Source organism: Loxodonta africana, chromosome 1 (assembly GCF_030014295.1).
Source record: "Loxodonta africana isolate mLoxAfr1 chromosome 1, mLoxAfr1.hap2, whole genome shotgun sequence".
NCBI classification, from domain to species: Eukaryota; Metazoa; Chordata; class Mammalia; order Proboscidea; family Elephantidae; genus Loxodonta; species Loxodonta africana.
This window is the reverse complement of record NC_087342.1, coordinates 30,730,423-30,749,127: the sequence shown is the minus strand read 5'-3', so window position 1 is coordinate 30,749,127 and position 18,705 is coordinate 30,730,423. Positions and strand designations below refer to the sequence as shown.

The 18,705-nt window shown below is 48.2% G+C and overlaps 1 protein-coding gene across 1 annotated transcript; it reads left to right on the top strand.

The window, feature by feature from the left end:
• Positions 1-3,912: 3,912 nt before the first annotated feature.
• PSMD2 (proteasome 26S subunit ubiquitin receptor, non-ATPase 2) lies at positions 3,913-13,403 on the top strand. Its single transcript, XM_003412893.4, has 21 exons — positions 3,913-4,081; positions 4,520-4,576; positions 5,303-5,467; positions 6,507-6,628; positions 6,799-7,023; positions 7,311-7,469; positions 7,631-7,775; positions 7,957-8,017; positions 8,423-8,569; positions 8,738-8,844; positions 9,042-9,169; positions 9,349-9,436; positions 10,560-10,722; positions 10,849-10,950; positions 11,137-11,282; positions 11,538-11,621; positions 11,840-12,008; positions 12,105-12,199; positions 12,394-12,520; positions 12,801-12,919; positions 13,063-13,403. The coding sequence occupies exons 1-21, from the start codon at positions 3,950-3,952 to the stop codon at positions 13,243-13,245; spliced, it is 2,724 nt and encodes a 907-aa protein (XP_003412941.1). The 5' UTR covers positions 3,913-3,949; the 3' UTR covers positions 13,246-13,403.
• The last annotated feature ends 5,302 nt before the right edge of the window (positions 13,404-18,705 follow it).

Below are 18,705 nucleotides of genomic sequence, written 5' to 3'. Positions count from 1 at the left end.
CATAGCGACCCTGTAAGACAGAGTAGTACTATCCCATAGGGTTAGCAGGTGGCACCTGTTGATTGAGGACTCTGAGCATGCATGGTTCCAGGAGCAAGGCAAGGTGAACATCAGGTGAGAGATGCAACCTTCACCTTCAGAAGCCCTCACAGGCTGATGAATTTTCATCAGCGAAATGCTCCAGTGTGCTGAGGCAGAAGGGGGAACGAAGGATGGTGGTCCTGGATGGACACATGTGAACAATTGTACAGTGCTAGGCCATACCCTGCCCTGTCCCTTGAGGAAATTTCACTAAGTCTCATGCAAGATAAAGTGACATATGCCGAGCAGTGTCATTCTATCCTTGGCAGCACTCTGGAAATGTTAGGCTGGAACAGTCCCCCATGAAGTCAGCACAGTTTCAGTGGGTCTGTCCTGGCTCACCAATCCTGAAGACAATTCCCCAGTGCTCAGCTGTGGACTCCAAAGAGTGCCCCTGATAGGTTATTATTACACAAAGATGACCTAAAGATGAATGCAAAGCCACTCATTCATTCATCCAACAAGTATTTGTTGAGGCCTACCACAAACCAAGCATCATGATGGATGCTAAAGCACAACGATGAATAAGACACAGTTCCTGTCCTCCAGGAGCTCAGCATCTAGGGCAGGAGAACTACCTACCAAGTACAGTAGGAGTCCCCTAGGTGACACAAATGGTTAAGCGAGGCACTACTAACAGAAAGGCTGGCGGTTCAAACCTACCAAGAGGCTCCTTAGAAATAAGGCCTGGTAATCTGCTTCCAAAAGGTTACAGCCTTGAAATTCCTATGGAACAGTTCTGCTCTGCATACTTGGGGTCCTTGTGAGTTGGAATTGACTTGAAGGCAACTAACAACAACAATATGGTGGGAGCAGAGAAGAAATGACCAACTTGGTCTGACAGGGAAGGAAAAGCTTCCTAGACAGGTGTCATTGAGTTGGAGCTTAGAGGACAGGAGAATTTGCTATCTGAAAACAGCAAAGGGCATTCCATACAGAAGGAACAGCAATGTGAAAAGTTGGATCAGCTTCGAAGGCAGGGCATGTTCAGAAACAGTCAAATGTTTAGGATGATCAGAAGGAGGGTGAGTGAAAGAGGCATGTTGAAAGCTGAGAGTCTTGAAAAGGGTAGTAGGTGCAGGTATGAAAAAGAGGAGACCGTAACATGCTCTCAGTTCTGAGAATTGACAGTAAGAAGGGCTACAGTACAATCTGACTAAAAAATACCACACTAAAGAAACCCAATGGAAACAGTGTGTCTTAGTTATCTAGTGCTGCTATAACAGAAATACCACATTTGGGTAGCCTTAACAAACAGAAATTTATTTTCTCACAGTTTAGAAAGCTAGAAGTCCATATTCAGGGCATTGGCTCTAGGGGAAGGCTTTCTTTCTCTGTCAGCTCTGGGGGAAGGTCTTTGTCTCTTCAGCTTCTGCTTCCTGGTTCCTTGGAGTGCTCCATGTGGCTTGGCATCTATCTTCCCCCATGTCAGCTTGCTCCTTTTATATCTTGTAAGGGATTGACTCAAAACACATCATATATTAATCATGCTCCATTAACATAACTAAGACAACCCATTCCTAAATGAGATTATAATTACAGGCATAGACATTAGGATATATAACACAGATTTTTGTGGAACACAATTCATAACATGCAGATTTGAGGTAGTTGGAAAATACAATGACAACCAGCCTCCTATCTAATTGCCAGGCACCCAGCTACGTACTTTAAAAAAAAACCAAACCTGTTGCCATCCAGTCGATTCTGACTTATAGTGACCCTATGGGGCAGAGTAGAACTGCCCTATAGGGTTTCCAGAGAGCTGCTGGTGGATTCGAACTACCGACCTTTCAGTTCTCAGCCAAGCGTTTAACCACTGCGCCACCTTCACCAAGACCCCACTTTGTATACATTGTCTCATTTTTTTTTTATAATTTATCACCCACATTTTACAGAGACAAAAACCATGCTCAGAGAGGCTAGGTAATTTGCCTAAGTCTCACAGTTGGTGAATGGCAGAATTTGGTTTTAAATACTAGGTCTGTTTGTCTCTAAACTTCTGTTTCCCTCTCTATGCCCAATTTTTTATTTTGAAACATTTCAAAACTACAGAAAAGTTGAAACATAGTACAAGAAACATTCATATAATCTTCATCTGGTTTCACCAACTGTTAACAGCCTGTGCTTTTTGCTACAACATCACCCCCCTCTTCTAGAGGGTGCTGGTTGGGAAATGACTGGTACATAGGATAAAATCCAAGGTCTGATGGAAGTCATGGAAAAAGGAGATACTTAAGAGAAATCCTTCTACAGATGACTGAAGAATGCGTAATAATGTATAGACATCTGGAAGCCAGAGCTGGAATAGGCAGAAGAGCTATGAGTTGCCCAACTTCTGTCAACAGACCAGGGCTGGGGGAGTCATTGCCAATAGAAATGGAAGATCATCTCTAAAGCCCAAACACTGAAGGGAAAACAGCAAAATGGATTTCAAACCCTTATATCTAAATCTATATAGGTGTTTGGCCAACACCCATTTAGTGCTATTTTTTTTTTTTTATCCTGTGCTAGGTGTTTTTGTTTTTTTCAAACATTTTCTGTGTTCTTCAATGCATCCAAAAATAAACAAAAACCAAACCTGTTGCCATCGAGTCAATTCTGACTCATAGTGACCCCACAGGACAGGGTAGAACTGCCCCATAGAGTTTCCAAGGAGTGGCTGGTGGATTTGAACTGCAGACCTTCTGGTTAGCAGCTGAGCTCTTAACCACTGCACCACCAGGGCTCCTTTAATTCATCAGAATCCAAAAAATAAGACTCCAGGTTAAATGGTGAGTGCTCCGACCAGATGAAGAGTTATTTCTTTTTTTCTCAACTTCTAGACCACACACATGGCCCACACATGGCCAAGCTGAAGAAGAAACTTTGGGGTTTGCCTGAAGCAGTCAAGGGCTCGGAGGATGGAAGGATCAAAGTTCAAATCCTGATCTTACTACTTATTACATGACGTCTGATTGTTACTATATTTCTGAGCCTTAGTTTCCTCTGTAAAATGGACACAACTGTATCAATCTCAAAAGTTTATGAGAACTACACGTGATCACTTAAAAGTACTCCTGATAGTGTCAGTTACACCCCTTCCAAGTCACAATAAGGAGGAGGGAAACCACACGCCAGACTGAGAACAAAGACCTTGTCTTGCTCCACTTTTAGCTCCAGAACTTGGCAGTGCAGCATATGATTTTTATAGATTTCTTCTTCACCCCAATACCAAAAACCAAACCCTTTGCCGTCGAGTCAACCCTGACTCATAGCCATCCTATAGGACAGAGTAGAGCTGCCCCATAGTTTCCAAGGAGCGCCTCGTTAGCACACTCTCCTTCAACTGGGGGCTAGACATATAATACAGAAACTTTACATATATGACAATCAAGGGTCCCCGATTTCAAAATCTTGGCTGCTTGTCGGACCACGCAGTCAAGTGCGGTGTCAATGTCTGGACTATTTATACTGCTAAAAGGAAACCTAACGGCAAGGAAATCTCGGTAGCCTACACCCCGGCGTCCAGGAAGCTCCGAGGGCCGGATTCGGGCCACATCCTCGGCGCGGGGGATGCTGGGGATGGTAGTTTTTCATCTGGCTTCCGGGGGCGGGGTCAGAGGGATGGCGCTCGCCGTCACGTTTCCGGTCGCAGGCGTGCTCGGGAGGAGGATGAGCACCGAGGCTCCCCGCGGTGTTTCCGGTCGGAGGCGGGCTCTGGAGGAGGAGGAGATCCTAGGTTCGCGTTGCGTTTCCGGTCGCTCGCGAGTCTGGAGGAGGAGCACATCGGCCGACGCGCGCGAGGCCTCCTGGGAGATGGGGGCGGTGCGAGCGGGTGCGCGCGCAGTGGGCCGGCGGCGGCGGTGTCAGGTCTGGCTGGTGAGCGATGGAGGAGGGTGGCCGGGACAAGGGGCCGTTGCCCCAGCAGCCCCCAGTGACAACTCCAGGCAGCGCGGACGAGAAGCAGAGCGGCAAGGAGCGGCGGGATGCTGGGGACAAGGACAAAGAGCAGGAGCTGGTGAGGCACGGCTCCGGGAGCCAGCCGAGGAGGCCACGGGCTGAGTCACGGCGGCCCCGCAGGCCTCAGGCCCTACTCCCAACGGCCCCGCGGCGCCCTGGAGAGGGCGGATGGGGCGACCCTCGGGGCTCTTGGCCCCCCGCTCTCTGCCCCACCTCCCCCACCCCGCGCTGTCATCTCTGCGGTCCCCGCCAGCCCTCGCGACCGCCCCGCGAGCTGGGGTCGGGCGGGTCACTGTCGCCCACATTTCAGAGAACGGCGTTCAGACAGCCTGGCCCAGAAGCCAAGGTGCCTTCCCACCAGGTTTCCCCGTTCCCGCTCTTCTGGTCCACCTGGTCCCTCCTGAGGCGGCAGGTTCTCACCACCTGTCCCAGGGTGAATGGGAGGAGGATGATTGGGATTGCTTGTGTTGATGAGCTTCTTCTCCCAACCCTGCAGTCTGAGGAGGACAGACAACTTCAGGATGAACTGGAGATGCTCGTGGAGCGACTGGGGGTGAGTCAGGACGTTATCCTGAGCGGGTGAGGGCGTTAGGATCTTCCCCATTTGTCTGCTTTTTTCCATTTGAGGCCATAGCTGATATGTGAAGTGTGAGGAAGAGTAGACTGTATTTCAGGGTGATTGTTGTGATGATGGAGCCCTGGTGGTGCAGTGGTTAAGAGCTTGGCTGCTAACCAAAAGGTTGGCGGTTCAGACCCACCAGCCGCTCCTTGGAAACCCTATGGAGCAGTTCCGCTCTATTCTATAGGGTTGCTGTGAGTCGGGATCAACCTGATGGCAGTGAGTTTGGTCTGGTTGGTTGTGATAGTGTTGTGAAGGGAAGAATTGCAAATAATATATGAAAAATTATGTAGTTTTGTCTTGTCGGAGAAGTAGAGCCGTTGAGCTCTTAACTGGGATCATTTGTGTTTCTGTGAGGGCACTGTGCAGGGAGTTGGGGAATCAAAGATAAATGAGATAGTTACTTTTTTAGAAGAGTTGTAATTTCACATCTCCATGTTATGACTTGGGGAGCCCTGGCGGTACAGTGGTTAAGAGCTCAGGGGCTGACTAAAAGGTCAGCAGTTCGAATCTACCAGCCACTCCTTGGAAACCGTGTAGGGCAGTTCTCTGTCCTTTGTGGGTTGCTATAAGTTGGAATCGACTCGACGGCAACGCGTTTATTATGTCTTGGAGAGATGTGAATCCTCTTTGTCTGAATCCTAACGTATCCTGAATCAGGAGAAGGACACGTCCTTATACCGACCAGCTCTGGAAGAGCTGAGAAGGCAGATTCGTTCCTCTACAACATCTATGACTTCAGTGCCCAAGCCTCTAAAATTTCTGCGTCCACACTATGGCAAACTGAAGGAAATCTATGAGAGCATGGACCCTGGAGAGAATAAGGTAAAACTATCTCAGAAGCTGGTGGAGGTCTAGTTTAGGAATTCTTTTATCTAGGCTTTGGGGCTCATGATTAACACTGGAAGCCTGATAGACTAAGACCTGGGTTAGTTAACAAAGCTCATCACAGCCAAAATACCCCCAAGAGAGCTGAAAGAGGAGAATAAATTTTTCATTAGACACTTTCTGTCATTTATGTTGGACCCTGAGGCTTCATTAGTATGACTTAGTTGTTATGTTTAAGTTTGTTCTTTTTTTAATTTCCTTTATATCCCATATCCATCCATTTACTCTAGCTCAAAATATACTCTCAGTTCAAACACTTTTCCACATGTTGGTACAACCATAATTCAGGAAACCTTCCAGTTCTTACCTGAACCACTGCAACAGCCTCCTAAATGGCCTTTGTCCTTGACCTCCTACCAGGGCTTCAAACCAGTTCTTTTCAGGTTCAAACCACTGCTGAGAATTTGCATTTCCAACAGGATCCCTGGTGATGCTGATGCAGCTGGTCAGGGACCAGTTCTGACAACCACTAGTAGAGCAGTGGTTCACAAAGTTTATTGTGCGTAAGAATCACCTGAGGATCTTGTTAAACTGTAGATTCTGATTTGGTATATCTGGGGTAGAAGTTCAGATTTTCAGCTGGGGTTTGAACCAGAACAAACCAGTTTCAACTTTCTGCTTCCTGCAGTCTATTATATAGGAACCATAAGTGATCCTTCTAGATTTGTGTGTCTTCTGCTTAAGACTCTCTAATAGATTATTATTGCAATTAGACTGAAATTCAGAGTCCTGGCTTTCTCCACTCTCACCCTTGTTTCCCACCCTTTAGCCATGTTGGTTTAGAAACAAGATAGTGACACCAGCCTTAGGTCGTTGTGAGGCTTAGCTTAGATAACATGTAAGTTTGTAGTACAGAGATTGGTATGTGGCTAATACTGAATTTTGGAGGCAGTGACAGTGATCTGGATTGCATAATGTCATGCTCCCCTTCCCTTGGACCATTGGATTTGACCTCAAAGGACTGGTCTCTCTGCAGCGTTTTGCAGCTGACATCATCTCCGTTCTGGCCATGACCATGAGTGGGGAGCGTGAGTGCCTCAAGTATCGGCTTGTTGGCTCCCAGGAGGAATTGGCATCGTGGGGTCATGAGTACGTCAGGTAAGGCCTTTTCTTCTGAGGAGTGTGAGGGAGGGGACAGTCTGAGGTAGAGTTGTGATTCTGCCATGGAGTACCAGCGTACCTGGAGTTTCCCAGAACACTGAATTCCTTGCCACACAGGGAAGGACTTCCCGTGCTCTGCTCCTTTAATGGTCTGGGCCTGTTTGTAGGCATCTGGCGGGAGAAGTGGCAAAGGAGTGGCAGGAGCTGGATGAGGCAGAGAAGGCGCAGCGGGAGCCACTGCTGACCCTGGTGAAGGAGATCGTCCCCTACAACATGGCCCACAATGCAGAGCACGAGGCCTGTGATTTACTTATGGAAATTGAGCAGGTGGATATGCTGGAGAAGGACATCGATGAGAATGCATATGCGAAGGTCTGCCTCTATCTCACCAGGTGAGCAAGCGCAGTAGGGGCAGCAGGAGACCTGCCCTCCCCCGCTCTCCTCCCTCAGTGGTGCTGCCTTTCTCGGGTTTGTGCTTCCAGGTTTGCATCTGGCCGTAGTTAATCTGATGTCTGTGGGCTTCTTAAGGTCAGAGATGTTGTGTCTCTTTACTAGTCTCAGCATTGAGTATAGTACCTGGCTCAGAGTAGGCATTCAGTGTCTATTTCGGGTAAGCGAATTGAACGGAGTGAACGAACGCTTGGTATTTGCAATTCCTTTATTAATTTTACTTTTGTAGTTGTGTGAGTTACGTGCCTGAGCCTGAGAACTCTGCCCTGCTGCGTTGTGCCTTGGGTGTGTTCCGGAAGTTCAGCCGCTTCCCTGAGGCTCTCAGATTGGCGTTGATGCTGAATGACATGGAGCTGGTAGAAGACATCTTTACCTCCTGCAAGGATGTGTACGTAGGGAAGAAGCTGGCAGAGGAAGTGATGAACTCGCAGATGGGATATTTGCATGAAGAGCTAGGACTCCTAGTTTCCAGTTTGGGTTAGGGCCCGAAGGACTTCCTGGATGCTTGGCAGATGGAGGCCGAGCAGATACGGTGGCTGTCTCCCACAGGGTAGTGCAGAAGCAGATGGCGTTCATGTTGGGCCGACATGGGGTGTTCCTGGAGCTGAGTGAAGATGTAGACGAGTATGAGGACCTGACGGAGATCATGTCGAATGTGCAGCTCAACAGCAACTTTTTGGCTTTAGCTCGGGAGGTGAAGCCCTTTGCCCTTTTCCATCAAGGCTCTTTGGTTGTAATTCTGCTTGGCATTTCACCTCCCTGACTGTGCCTCTGACCAGACCTTCCTGGGTTAGAATTGCCATTCAGTGGGCTAGCAGAAGGGACAAGCGGAGAAGGACTAGGGGAGTAATTGTGACCCTCTGTCTTCTCTCCAGTTAGATATCATGGAGCCCAAGGTGCCTGATGACATCTACAAAACCCACCTCGAGAACAACAGTGAGTAGCTATCGCGCTGTGTGTGAGGAGATCGAGGGATTGTTAATTGTGCCCCTTGTGTTGGGAATGAGGAGCCATGGTGGCATAGCGGTTAAGAGCTCAGCCGCTAACCAAAAGATTGGCAGTTCAAATCCAACAGCCGCTCCTTGGAAACCTTGTGGGGCAGTTCTGCTCCATCCTGTAGGATCATTGTGAGTTGGAATCAACGCAGGGGCAACTAGTTTGGTTTTTAGTAGGGATGATGGTTTGGCCCAACATGCTGATCCTTTCGAGCTCAGAATTCTCTAGACCCTGGTAGAGATTCCTAAGGGTACAGCTCAGGACCAGAGACCTGGCTGCCACACCGTGTTCCTTTCTTGTCCTGCTCTAACCCTTCCTTCCTGTCTCGTCTCCTCTTCTGTGCAGGGTTTGGGGGCAGTGGCTCTCAGGTGGACTCGGCCCGCATGAACCTGGCCTCCTCTTTTGTGAACGGCTTTGTGAACGCAGCCTTCGGCCAGGACAAGCTGCTGACTGATGACGGCAACAAATGGCTTTACAAGAACAAGGATCACGGTATACTTCTGTTCTGCTTCATCTTCGTGTTGCTTTGGCTGTGCTTGGTGCCCTCCTAGCTTCATATGTTACCTGACAAGAGATTCTGTGCAGTTCCTCAGAGAGCCCTCTGTGACAGTGTTCTCACGTAGGGCCATTTGAAGACTGATGGGTTTTTGTTTGGAATAGGCATGTTGAGTGCAGCTGCGTCTCTTGGCATGATTCTGCTGTGGGATGTGGATGGTGGCCTCACCCAGATTGACAAGTACCTGTATTCCTCCGAGGACTACATCAAGGTTGGTCTGGGCACAGCTTACCAGTGGGGACGTCGCAATCCCGTGTCTTGGGGTCCAGCAATGCCTGCCTTTCACTGGTCGTGTCGTCCCAGTTTTTAACTCTAGTTAAAGTGGGTTGTTGTACTGAGGCCCACGTGGCATCCTTTGTGGCAAGGGGGTCCAGTGGTCCAAGAGTGGAATCTCTTCACCCTCTGCAGTCAGGTGCCCTCCTGGCCTGTGGCATTGTGAACTCTGGGGTCCGGAATGAGTGTGATCCCGCCCTGGCACTGCTCTCAGACTATGTTCTCCACAACAGCAACACCATGAGACTTGGATCCATCTTTGGGTAAGGCTTCTCACTTGTTCTTCTGGTAGCACTCAGCCTGTAAGCTCTGGGAGAACAGGAACTGGGTCTTTTTTGAATGTGTGTTGAAATGATGACTGAATGACTGGTCCTCCTCTTGTTCCTTCCCTGCCTTGTACCTGGGTGTGCCTTGATGGACTGCCTCTCCCTGGCTTTTGCAGGCTGGGCTTGGCCTATGCTGGCTCAAATCGTGAGGATGTCCTAACGCTGCTGCTGCCTGTGATGGGAGATTCCAAGTCCAACATGGAGGTGGGTAGTGGTTGTTGGTCACTTAAGTAAGTAGGGAAGGTGCTCTGAATCCTGTTACTCCCTGGGATAGATTGTGACAAAAGTGTGTTGGGGTGGGGGAGGTGGCAGTGTCACCACAGTGAAATTTCTGGGAACTGGGATTCTAAGTCTCAAGTGACGTTGAGTTTAAAGAGTTAACTATTAATTGCTTAAGGTGAAATCATATAGACTAAATTAGTTTCTCATTAAGCAGTTAACATACAAATTGTTTTATGACATTGGTTGCCAACCCTGCGATGTGTGAACACTCTCCTCTTCCCTACTCCAGGTTCCCTGTTGCCATTCATCCAGTTTTCCTGTCCCTCCTGCCTTCTCGTCTTTGCTTTTGGGCTCGTGTGTCCATTCAGTCTTGTATACGTGATTGAACTATGAAGCACAATCCTCACGTGTGTTATTTGCCCTGTAAACATGTCTAATTTTTAGCTGAAGGGTGAACCTCAGGAGTGACTTCAGTACTGAGCTTAAAGGGTGTCCGGGGGCCATACTCTTGGGGTTACTCCAGTCTCTGGCAGACCAGCAAGTCTGGTCGGTCTTTTTTTTGTGTGTGTGAATTTGAACTTTATTCTACACTTTTCTCCTGCTCCATCGGGATAAAAGGTTAACATTCTGGCATTGAGTTTCTGCCTTTGGGATCCATGAGAAATACACCAACTGGAGTGCGGTGGTTCTCAGTGCTTTAGTCATTGGCCATCCTTAAGTTATCTCAGAGTCGCTTTAGTGATGGTTAAATCTAGTAGGCTTTAGAGTCAGAAAGGCCAGAGTTCAGATCCTGCTACATCTGCTTATAAGTTAGGTGATTTTGGGCAAGTAACTCAATCTTTTTAGGCCTTATTTTTCTCATCAATAAAAGAATAATGGTAGGACTTGTTTCATGAGGTTGTTGTGAGGGTTAAAAACTAATAGTATGCAAAATGCCTGGCACATAGTAAGTCCTTGGTGAATGGTTGCTGCTGTTGCTTTGATCTATTATTATTGTCTGGTGTGGTTAGTGAGGATGCCTTACAGTGGACTGGAGGAATCAGCTATCTTGAATCAGGATAGCTAAACAAGTATTTTTAGTGATTTAACTTACATCTGTTTTTAGGTTGCAGGTGTAACAGCTCTGGCCTGTGGAATGATAGCTGTGGGCTCCTGCAACGGAGACGTCACCTCCACTATCCTTCAGACCATCATGGAGAAATCAGAGACAGAGCTCAAGGACACTTATGCTCGCTGGCTTCCTCTTGGACTGGGCCTCAACCACCTGGGTGAGGGCCTGCTTCTCCTGTTGGGCAAAAGGCTGACAGTAACTGGATCCAGCAGCGGGGGTTTACGTGTCAGCCTGTGCCAGATGGGGAGCAAGTGTCCTCTGATCCCATGAATCTGTTGTGCAGGGAAGGGTGAGGCCATTGAGGCAATCCTGGCAGCGCTGGAGGTTGTGTCAGAGCCGTTCCGCAGCTTTGCCAACACACTGGTGGATGTGTGTGCCTACGCAGGTCTGTGACTGGGGTGCTTCCTCGGTGGCTCTTCACTTCTCTCTTGATCCTTTTTTCAGGTGGTGGTTCTCCTCTCACTCATTCTGATCTGCTTTCGATTCTCTAGGCTTCCTCTATCTGCAGAGGGAGGTTTTCCTTGGTGGCTTCTTATCTCTGCTGTTTCTCCCCCCTTGCACCCTGCTGCAGGCTCAGGGAACGTCCTGAAGGTGCAGCAGCTGCTGCACATCTGCAGCGAGCACTTTGACTCCAAGGAAAAGGAGGAAGACAAGGACAAGAAGGAGAAGAAGGACAAGGACAAGAAGGAAGCCCCTGCTGACATGGGAGCGCATCAGGTTATGTGGGCCTTGAGTGCACACAGAGTGAGGCCCTGAGAAAGGACAGGCTCGTCCGTGCGGGACCCAGGGAGCTGGGCTTGGCTGTGTTTGAAAGTCCCTCTGGGTATCTTTGTGCGTTGAAATAGTGTGAGCCTAAGTTCTATGTGTAAGAGGTGAGGTTGTTCCCTGTAGTGTGACTTTTTCTTAGGATTGAGCCAAGGGTGGATGTTTTCAATTCCTTGAGCTTACTGGGTTCTGCTGCTTCATTCACAGGGAGTGGCTGTGCTGGGCATTGCTCTTATTGCTATGGGGGAGGAGATTGGTGCGGAGATGGCGCTACGAACCTTTGGCCACTTGGTGAGCAGAGGGTGAAGATGACTGCGATGTTGGGCTCCCTGGGGAGACTTTCCTGGCAGGCTTTCTCAGCAGTGGAGTATGAGAAAATGGCCTTTTTGAGTGCCCTTTGTACCAAATTTGATGAAGCCCCCTTTTTACCAATCAGCCTGTTCCTGTATCTGCGTTTCTTCTTTTCACCTGCTTTCCCTGAGACCCTTGTTGTTTGCTTTTATCACCAGCTGAGATATGGGGAGCCCACACTCCGGCGGGCTGTCCCTTTAGCACTGGCTCTAATCTCTGTCTCAAACCCACGGCTCAACATCCTGGACACCCTAAGCAAGTTCTCCCACGATGCAGATCCAGAAGTTTCCTATAATTCCATCTTTGCCATGGGCATGGTGGGCAGTGGTGAGTAAGGGGCAGAAGGAGAAGACCACAGGCGGGCTGGGGGAAGGTCTGAGGCCCTGTTTGTTTTCAAGGCTCCGTAACGCTTTACGTTTCCAGGTACCAATAATGCTCGTCTGGCTGCAATGCTGCGCCAGTTGGCCCAGTATCACGCCAAGGACCCCAACAACCTCTTCATGGTGCGCTTGGCACAGGTAAATGTGGAACTCTTCCTTAGAGTATGCCAGGAGCAGTGCCTGGTGATGGAAGGGGCACGTGTCATGACATGAAGGGGACCTGGGAGGGAAGATGTGAGCGACTTCTGGGATTTCTATGTGGCTGGCTTAGGTGATGGCTGTTTCTTCAGGCATGACTCCCCACCTCCATTTGGTCCCCTCTCTTTTTTCAGGGCCTGACGCACTTAGGGAAGGGCACACTCACCCTCTGCCCCTACCACAGTGACCGGCAGCTCATGAGTCAAGTGGCCGTGGCTGGGCTGCTCACTGTGCTTGTCTCTTTCCTGGACGTCCGCAACAGTGAGTGCCCGTCAGGGGTCTTAGGGAATGGCACATGGCGCCCGTCTCCACCCTGCCAGGACCTCCACTAGCTTTGTACCACTCTGGGCTCCTGGGGTTCTTTGGGCCTGTGGTGAATGATCAGGTGCTGGGCTTCTTGACACTTTCACCTCCCGCGCTTTCCATCTGGCCCAAAGAGATTTTCTTCTAAGCGTGAAGATCTGAGCCAAGCGTCTACTCCTGAGGGGCCAGGGGAACCTGCTGCACCTCTAACCACAGCTGTCCTTTGTGCTTCCTTTAGTTATCCTAGGCAAATCGCACTATGTACTATATGGACTGGTGGCTGCCATGCAGCCCCGAATGCTGGTTACATTCGATGAGGAGCTGCGGCCATTGCCGGTGTCTGTCCGTGTGGGCCAGGTGAGGGGTTGAGGAGGGGTGGAGTTCCACGGGCTGTACTTAGAACTCAGTAGATGTGGCTGGCTTCCTTGACACTTACGTGGGTAGGGGGTTGTTGCTGCTGTCCATCTGGAGTCCCTTCATGAGATTTTCTCACCCTACAGGCAGTGGATGTGGTGGGCCAGGCTGGCAAGCCCAAGACCATCACAGGGTTCCAGACACACACAACCCCAGTGTTGTTGGCCCATGGGGAGCGGGCAGAACTGGCTACTGAGGAGTTTCTTCCTGTCACCCCCATTTTGGAAGGCTTTGTTATCCTTCGTAAGAACCCGAACTATGACCTCTAAGTGGCCTTCAGGGGGACCCGACCTGCAGCTGGTGTGTCAGTGGGCTATGCTTCCTGCTGCTGGGGTGGATGCTGCTCCAGACCTTTGGGGGAATTGTACCTCCTGTTTTTTTGTTACTGAGTGAGATAATGTTGGTGAATAAAGACCTTTATCCCCAAGGTCCCTCTGTGTCTCTTTTCTGGGATATTGTAACTGGAGGCTGGACTGGGGTAGCAGTGCATGTGAGAAGGCATTGTTCAGACCAGCTCTGAGCCTCAGCTAGCAGGGACTCTGCCTTGAATGGAAGGAACGCAGCCCCTTTCTCCTCTGCCCTTCCTTCCTAATCATGTACTGTTTTGTTTGCCTTAAAACAGTGGTTTATTTTTAGGAGCGTGAGCCTTGAGAATCCGTTAAAAGCAATGAATCTTCTTTCTAGGAAACATGTACACACAACCATGTAACTTTCCAAGGGGCTCTCTCCTTTCTCCACACCCACCCTCCCTGCCAACCAATACACCCACCTCAAGCCCATCATCCCCTGGTCTTAGGCTAAAGATCTTGCCCTCAGGAGCAGAGTCAGCTGCACCCTTTTCTAATGCAACCTCTGTGCTGCTGAACAAAAGGAATGGCTTTACATCCTGTGACCCTCTGTCCTTGGGAGGCTGCTGTTTGAGAAATTTGATCATGTTAATATCTACTGGACTTCCTTGCAGAAATTGGATGTGAGAAAGCTTGACCTTGACCTCTGAGAATAGCAGTGGGAATGAGGAGTGTCTGCCTTGTTTAGTTCTGGGCCTCCTTCCTGGAATGTAATCACTCTCGATCTGCAGTGCTCCTTCCTGGTGGGCCTGGTGTGAGTGTAGCTACACTGGACTCCTGTGAGTGCAGTGGAGGAGTCCGTGTGGCTCTGACAGATAATCATAGCATTATCCAACACTTGCTGTGGGTCTAACCCTGAAATAATGGCTGGCACTTAATAAGTCTTCTATAAGTGTTGAAAGAATAATCATTCTACATGCTTTACATAATTATTTATTTGAGACCTCACAACAACTTGTCTTGCTTCATGAGGAATGTGAGGTTTGGAGAGGCCAGTAACTTCCCCAGAGTCACAGTGTATAAGTGGTAGATCCAGGGTTGGAGCACAAGTTGTCTACCTGACTCAAAAGCCCATGCCATGTGCCTCTGTAGACTTGGAGAGTTGTGGACCTCCTTCTAGCCCAAAATCTTAGCTAGCTGGAGAAGCCACAACTTTGGGTTGAGTGTCTCCATTGTCTTTTTCTCTCCCTTGTCATTTGGCAGCCCTCTATGAAAGAAGCACTGGACTTGGAAGTCAGCAGACCAGTTGAATCCCTTTAATGTGACTTGCTCTAATCTTGAGCAGGTTAACATCTTTGATGAGCCTCTGTTATCATTTGTATAATGGGGACATAGGAATTGTCTTAATTTCTAGTGGTGGTGTGGTTAAAATAAGATGAAAGTGATTTGTAAACTAAACAAAAATAATGAGGTACGATGGGTTGCTTTTATGTGGCCTTTGTCACCATGGTCTTGTAACTCCTACCAAATGACTGGGTGGGACTATGCAAATAAGGTGCTTGTGGCCCACCCAGAAGATTAGACAGCTTGCTAATTATATAAATAACTGCATGGCACCCTTGTGGGGGTGGGACCATGCATAAGGTGTACAGAACCCTAACAAGGGGATTGGTCAGTTTTGCCATCCTGCTAGACTTAAAATGAGCAATCTCAGAACACAGGGGGGCCCTGACTACCACCAAAAAGAAGAGATGGGAGTGGAGTGCATCCTTTGGACCTGAGATCCCTGTACTGAGACCCTCCTAGACCCAGGAGACAGAGCTGTAACACCGGAGATGGCAAGACAGCAAGAAGCAGTGGCAGAGAAACAGCAGCAGCAGAGGCAGCAGAACCAGGAGACCTACCAGGAGACAGCACAGTGGAATGAGAAAGCCAAACACCTTCCAGCAGGAGGTTTCTTGGTGGAGTTAAGAGTTTTATAACACTTGCCCAAGCAGAGCAGAAGCTGGGCCGAGGGGCCAAGGGCCAGGGAGAGGCCTGCCTGTGGGCATGGCTGAGAAGAGGCTGTCTTGATTGAAGAACTGTATCCTGATCCTGAATTGTAACCTGTTACTTCCCTAATATACCTCATAACTGTAAGTATGGTCTGTGAGTTCTGTGTGGCCATTTCAATGAATTATTGAACCCAGCAGAGAAGTAGACTGTGCCATGGAAGGGACAGTTGGTGTCAGAACTGGTAAAAAGATTGAAGGGTGGAGGTGTGTTCGACCTCTGCCTCATAGGAATCAGCCTTGGGCCGTTGATCTTGAATCTCCTTCCTCTTTGTGAAGTTAGAGGAGGTCAGATGTCACCACCACACCATTTTTACTGTTGGTGTCAGAAATGGGATTTGTTGCAATGGCTCCAGACTCATGGAAGCGTGGAACTTTGTAAGAGAAAGAACGAAGGGGCATGGGAAGTGAAACTTGTGATTCTTAGGTGGTTACTTTGGTGGTTGTTACCTGTAATGACTGAAAGGAAAGAGATGTTATGCTGCAGCTGAGGGGAGAAAAGCTGCATCTGCAGTGGCCTGAGGCAAAAGCCAGTTTGATCAAATGAGATGAGGCCATATGTGTATGAATGGGAAGACAGTTAAGGTGTGAAGAAGAGAAGATGAAACTGGAATGTTTTAAAAAGTGTCACATGTTTATCTGCATGTACTCTGGATATTGAATGTTTCTCCTACTTGGTGTTGTAAAGCAGACCTAAATGTATGATGGAAGTGAACATTGGGAATTATACCTCCAGAGAGGCTCAGAGCAAGGGAATAATCTTCTGTTGATTAAATTTTTCCCATCGCCGTCAAGTCGATTCCAACTTGCATTTGAAGTATGGTGTTGGTGAAGAATATTGAATATACCATGGGCTGCCAAAAGAACAAATAAATTTGTCTTGGAAGAAATACAGCCAAAATGCTCCTTAGAAGCAAGGATGGCAAGACTTAGTCTCACATACTTTGAATATGTTTTTAGGAAGGATCAGTCCCTGGAGAAGGACATCATGCTTGGATAAAGTAGAGAGTCAGAGAAAAAGAGGAAGACCCTCAATGAGATGGATTGACACAGTGGCTGCAAAAATGGGCTCAAGCATAGCAACAATTGTGAGGATGGCGCAGGACTGGGCAGTGTTTCCTTCTGTTGTACAGAACGGACTCGACGGCACCTAACAACAACATCAACAGTTAAATTTTATCAGAGGCTAGAAAAGATGAAGCCAAGATGGCTTTTGGAGACCTGACCAGATCAGATGGATACCTGCAGCAGACCTGAATGACTGGTACCTGAGTAACCTCACCCAGAGGCCTCTTTGCCCTACGGAAGTACTAATTGTTGATGACTGTTTTGGACTGACAAAATAATTGGAAGGGGGAGGTTACTCTCCAAGTATGAAAACTATGGCTAGAAAAGTCAGAAGGTGGCCTGCAGTGCAACTGATCACTTTTACACGGCCTTTCTCACCATAGAAACCCTGGTGGTGCAGTAGTTAAGAGCTACAGCTGGTAACCAAAATGTTGGCAGTTTGAATGCACCAGGCACTCCTTGGAAACCCTATGGGGCAGTTCTACTTTGTCCTCTAGGGTTGCTATGAGTCAGAATTGATTCTTCGGCAATGAGTTTGGTTTTGATTTCTCACCATGGTCTTGTAACTCCCACCAAATGACTGGATGGGACTATGCAAATAAGGTGCTTGTGGCCCACCAAGAGAACTGGACATCTTGCTAATAGTACAAATAAGTATATGGCACCCTTGTGGGGATGGGACCATGCAAATACAGTATATAGGAACCCAACAAGGGGATTGGTCAGTTTTGCCATCCTGCTAGCCTTAAAATGAGCAATCCCAGAGCACAGAGGGGGACCTGACTACCATCAAAAAGAAGAGAGGGGAGTGGAACACATCCTTTGGACCTGGGATCTCTGCGCTGAGACCCTCCCAGACCCAGAGACAGCTAAAGAGAACCGTAACACTGGAGATGGCAAGATGGTGAGAAGCAGTGGCAGAGAAATGGTGGCAGCAGAGGCAGCAGAACCAGGAAAGCTGACAGGGGACTACTTGGTGACCTACCTGGCCCATAGAGCAAGAAAGCTAAGTGCCTTCCAGCAAGAGGCTTGGTGGGGTGGGTTGCCTCTGGGCATTTATTGGTGGAACTAAAGAGCTTTGTAACACTTGCTTGAGTGGGGCAGGGTCTAGGCTAAGGGGCCAAGGGCCAGAAAGAGGCCTGCCTGTGGGCATAGCTGAGAAGAGGTTGTCCTGATCCAAAGAAGTATATCCTGAATTACTGTTTCCTGAACTACCTGTTACTTCCCTAACAAACTCCATTACTTTGAGTATGGTCTGTGAGTTCTGTGTGGCCATTGCAATGAATTATCCAACCCAGCAGAGAAGTAGGGAGTGCTATGGGAGGGACGTTTGTCACCAGGATTGGTAAAAAGGTTGGACGGTGGAGGTGTGTTTGACCTCTGCCTCATAGGAATCAGCCTTGGGCTATTTTTGATTCTCCTTCCCCCTTGTGAAGTCAGACGCCTCTGCCATGCCATTTTTACAGATAATTTTCTTCCAAATTGGTTACTGTGTTTTAGAGTAAGAAATTTTCATAGTGGTTCTTAACCTTTCATATTCAACTGTTTGTTCAGCAACAAATATCAACAGAACCTTATTCTGCATTGAACCTTATTCTAGTTTGGAGAATGCAAAGATAGAAAAAAAGATCCAATCTTTAAAAAGCTTACACAATGGAAAAGAAGACGGATAATTACATGAAAACAATTGTGATATATTGTGATCAATACCGTACTGGGGGCGAACAAGATACCCTGGGATCATTGGGATAGGGCCTAAGTGCTTGGACGAGTGTGGCGAAATTTCTTGGAGGAAGCTGAGACTTGAAAAAAGAAGAGTCTGTCCAAGGGGAAAGAGGGTAGGAAAATATAGGTAAGGAATTAGCAAAAGCAGGAAGGAGGAAAAGCTGTATGTGTTCAGAAACCATGGATAGCTTGGTTTGGCTAAGTCTACAGGGACCAGGGAAGAGTATGGTAGCAGATACAGCTGGAGATAAAGGTGTAGACCAGGTTTAGAAGAGCTTTGTCATGCCAAGAAATTGACAGTATCTCAACAGGGACCATTGTATGTCAGCAGGAAAGTGACATGATCAGCTATGTGGGTAAGAAAGCTCACCCTGGAAGCCCGGAGACTAGACAAGGGAAATGGACACCTGAATTAGGACAGTAGAAGTGGGGAGGTGGGTAGGGGTAAAAGGAAGTTTTGTTCAAAAAAGATAAAATCAATAAGACTTAGTGTTTGATTAAACGTAGTGTGTCGATGGGAAGGAGTGTAGGATGAAGCCCAGATTTTCAGGTTGGGCATTAAATTATGGCACTATTCATTGGAAAGCCGTATATGAGC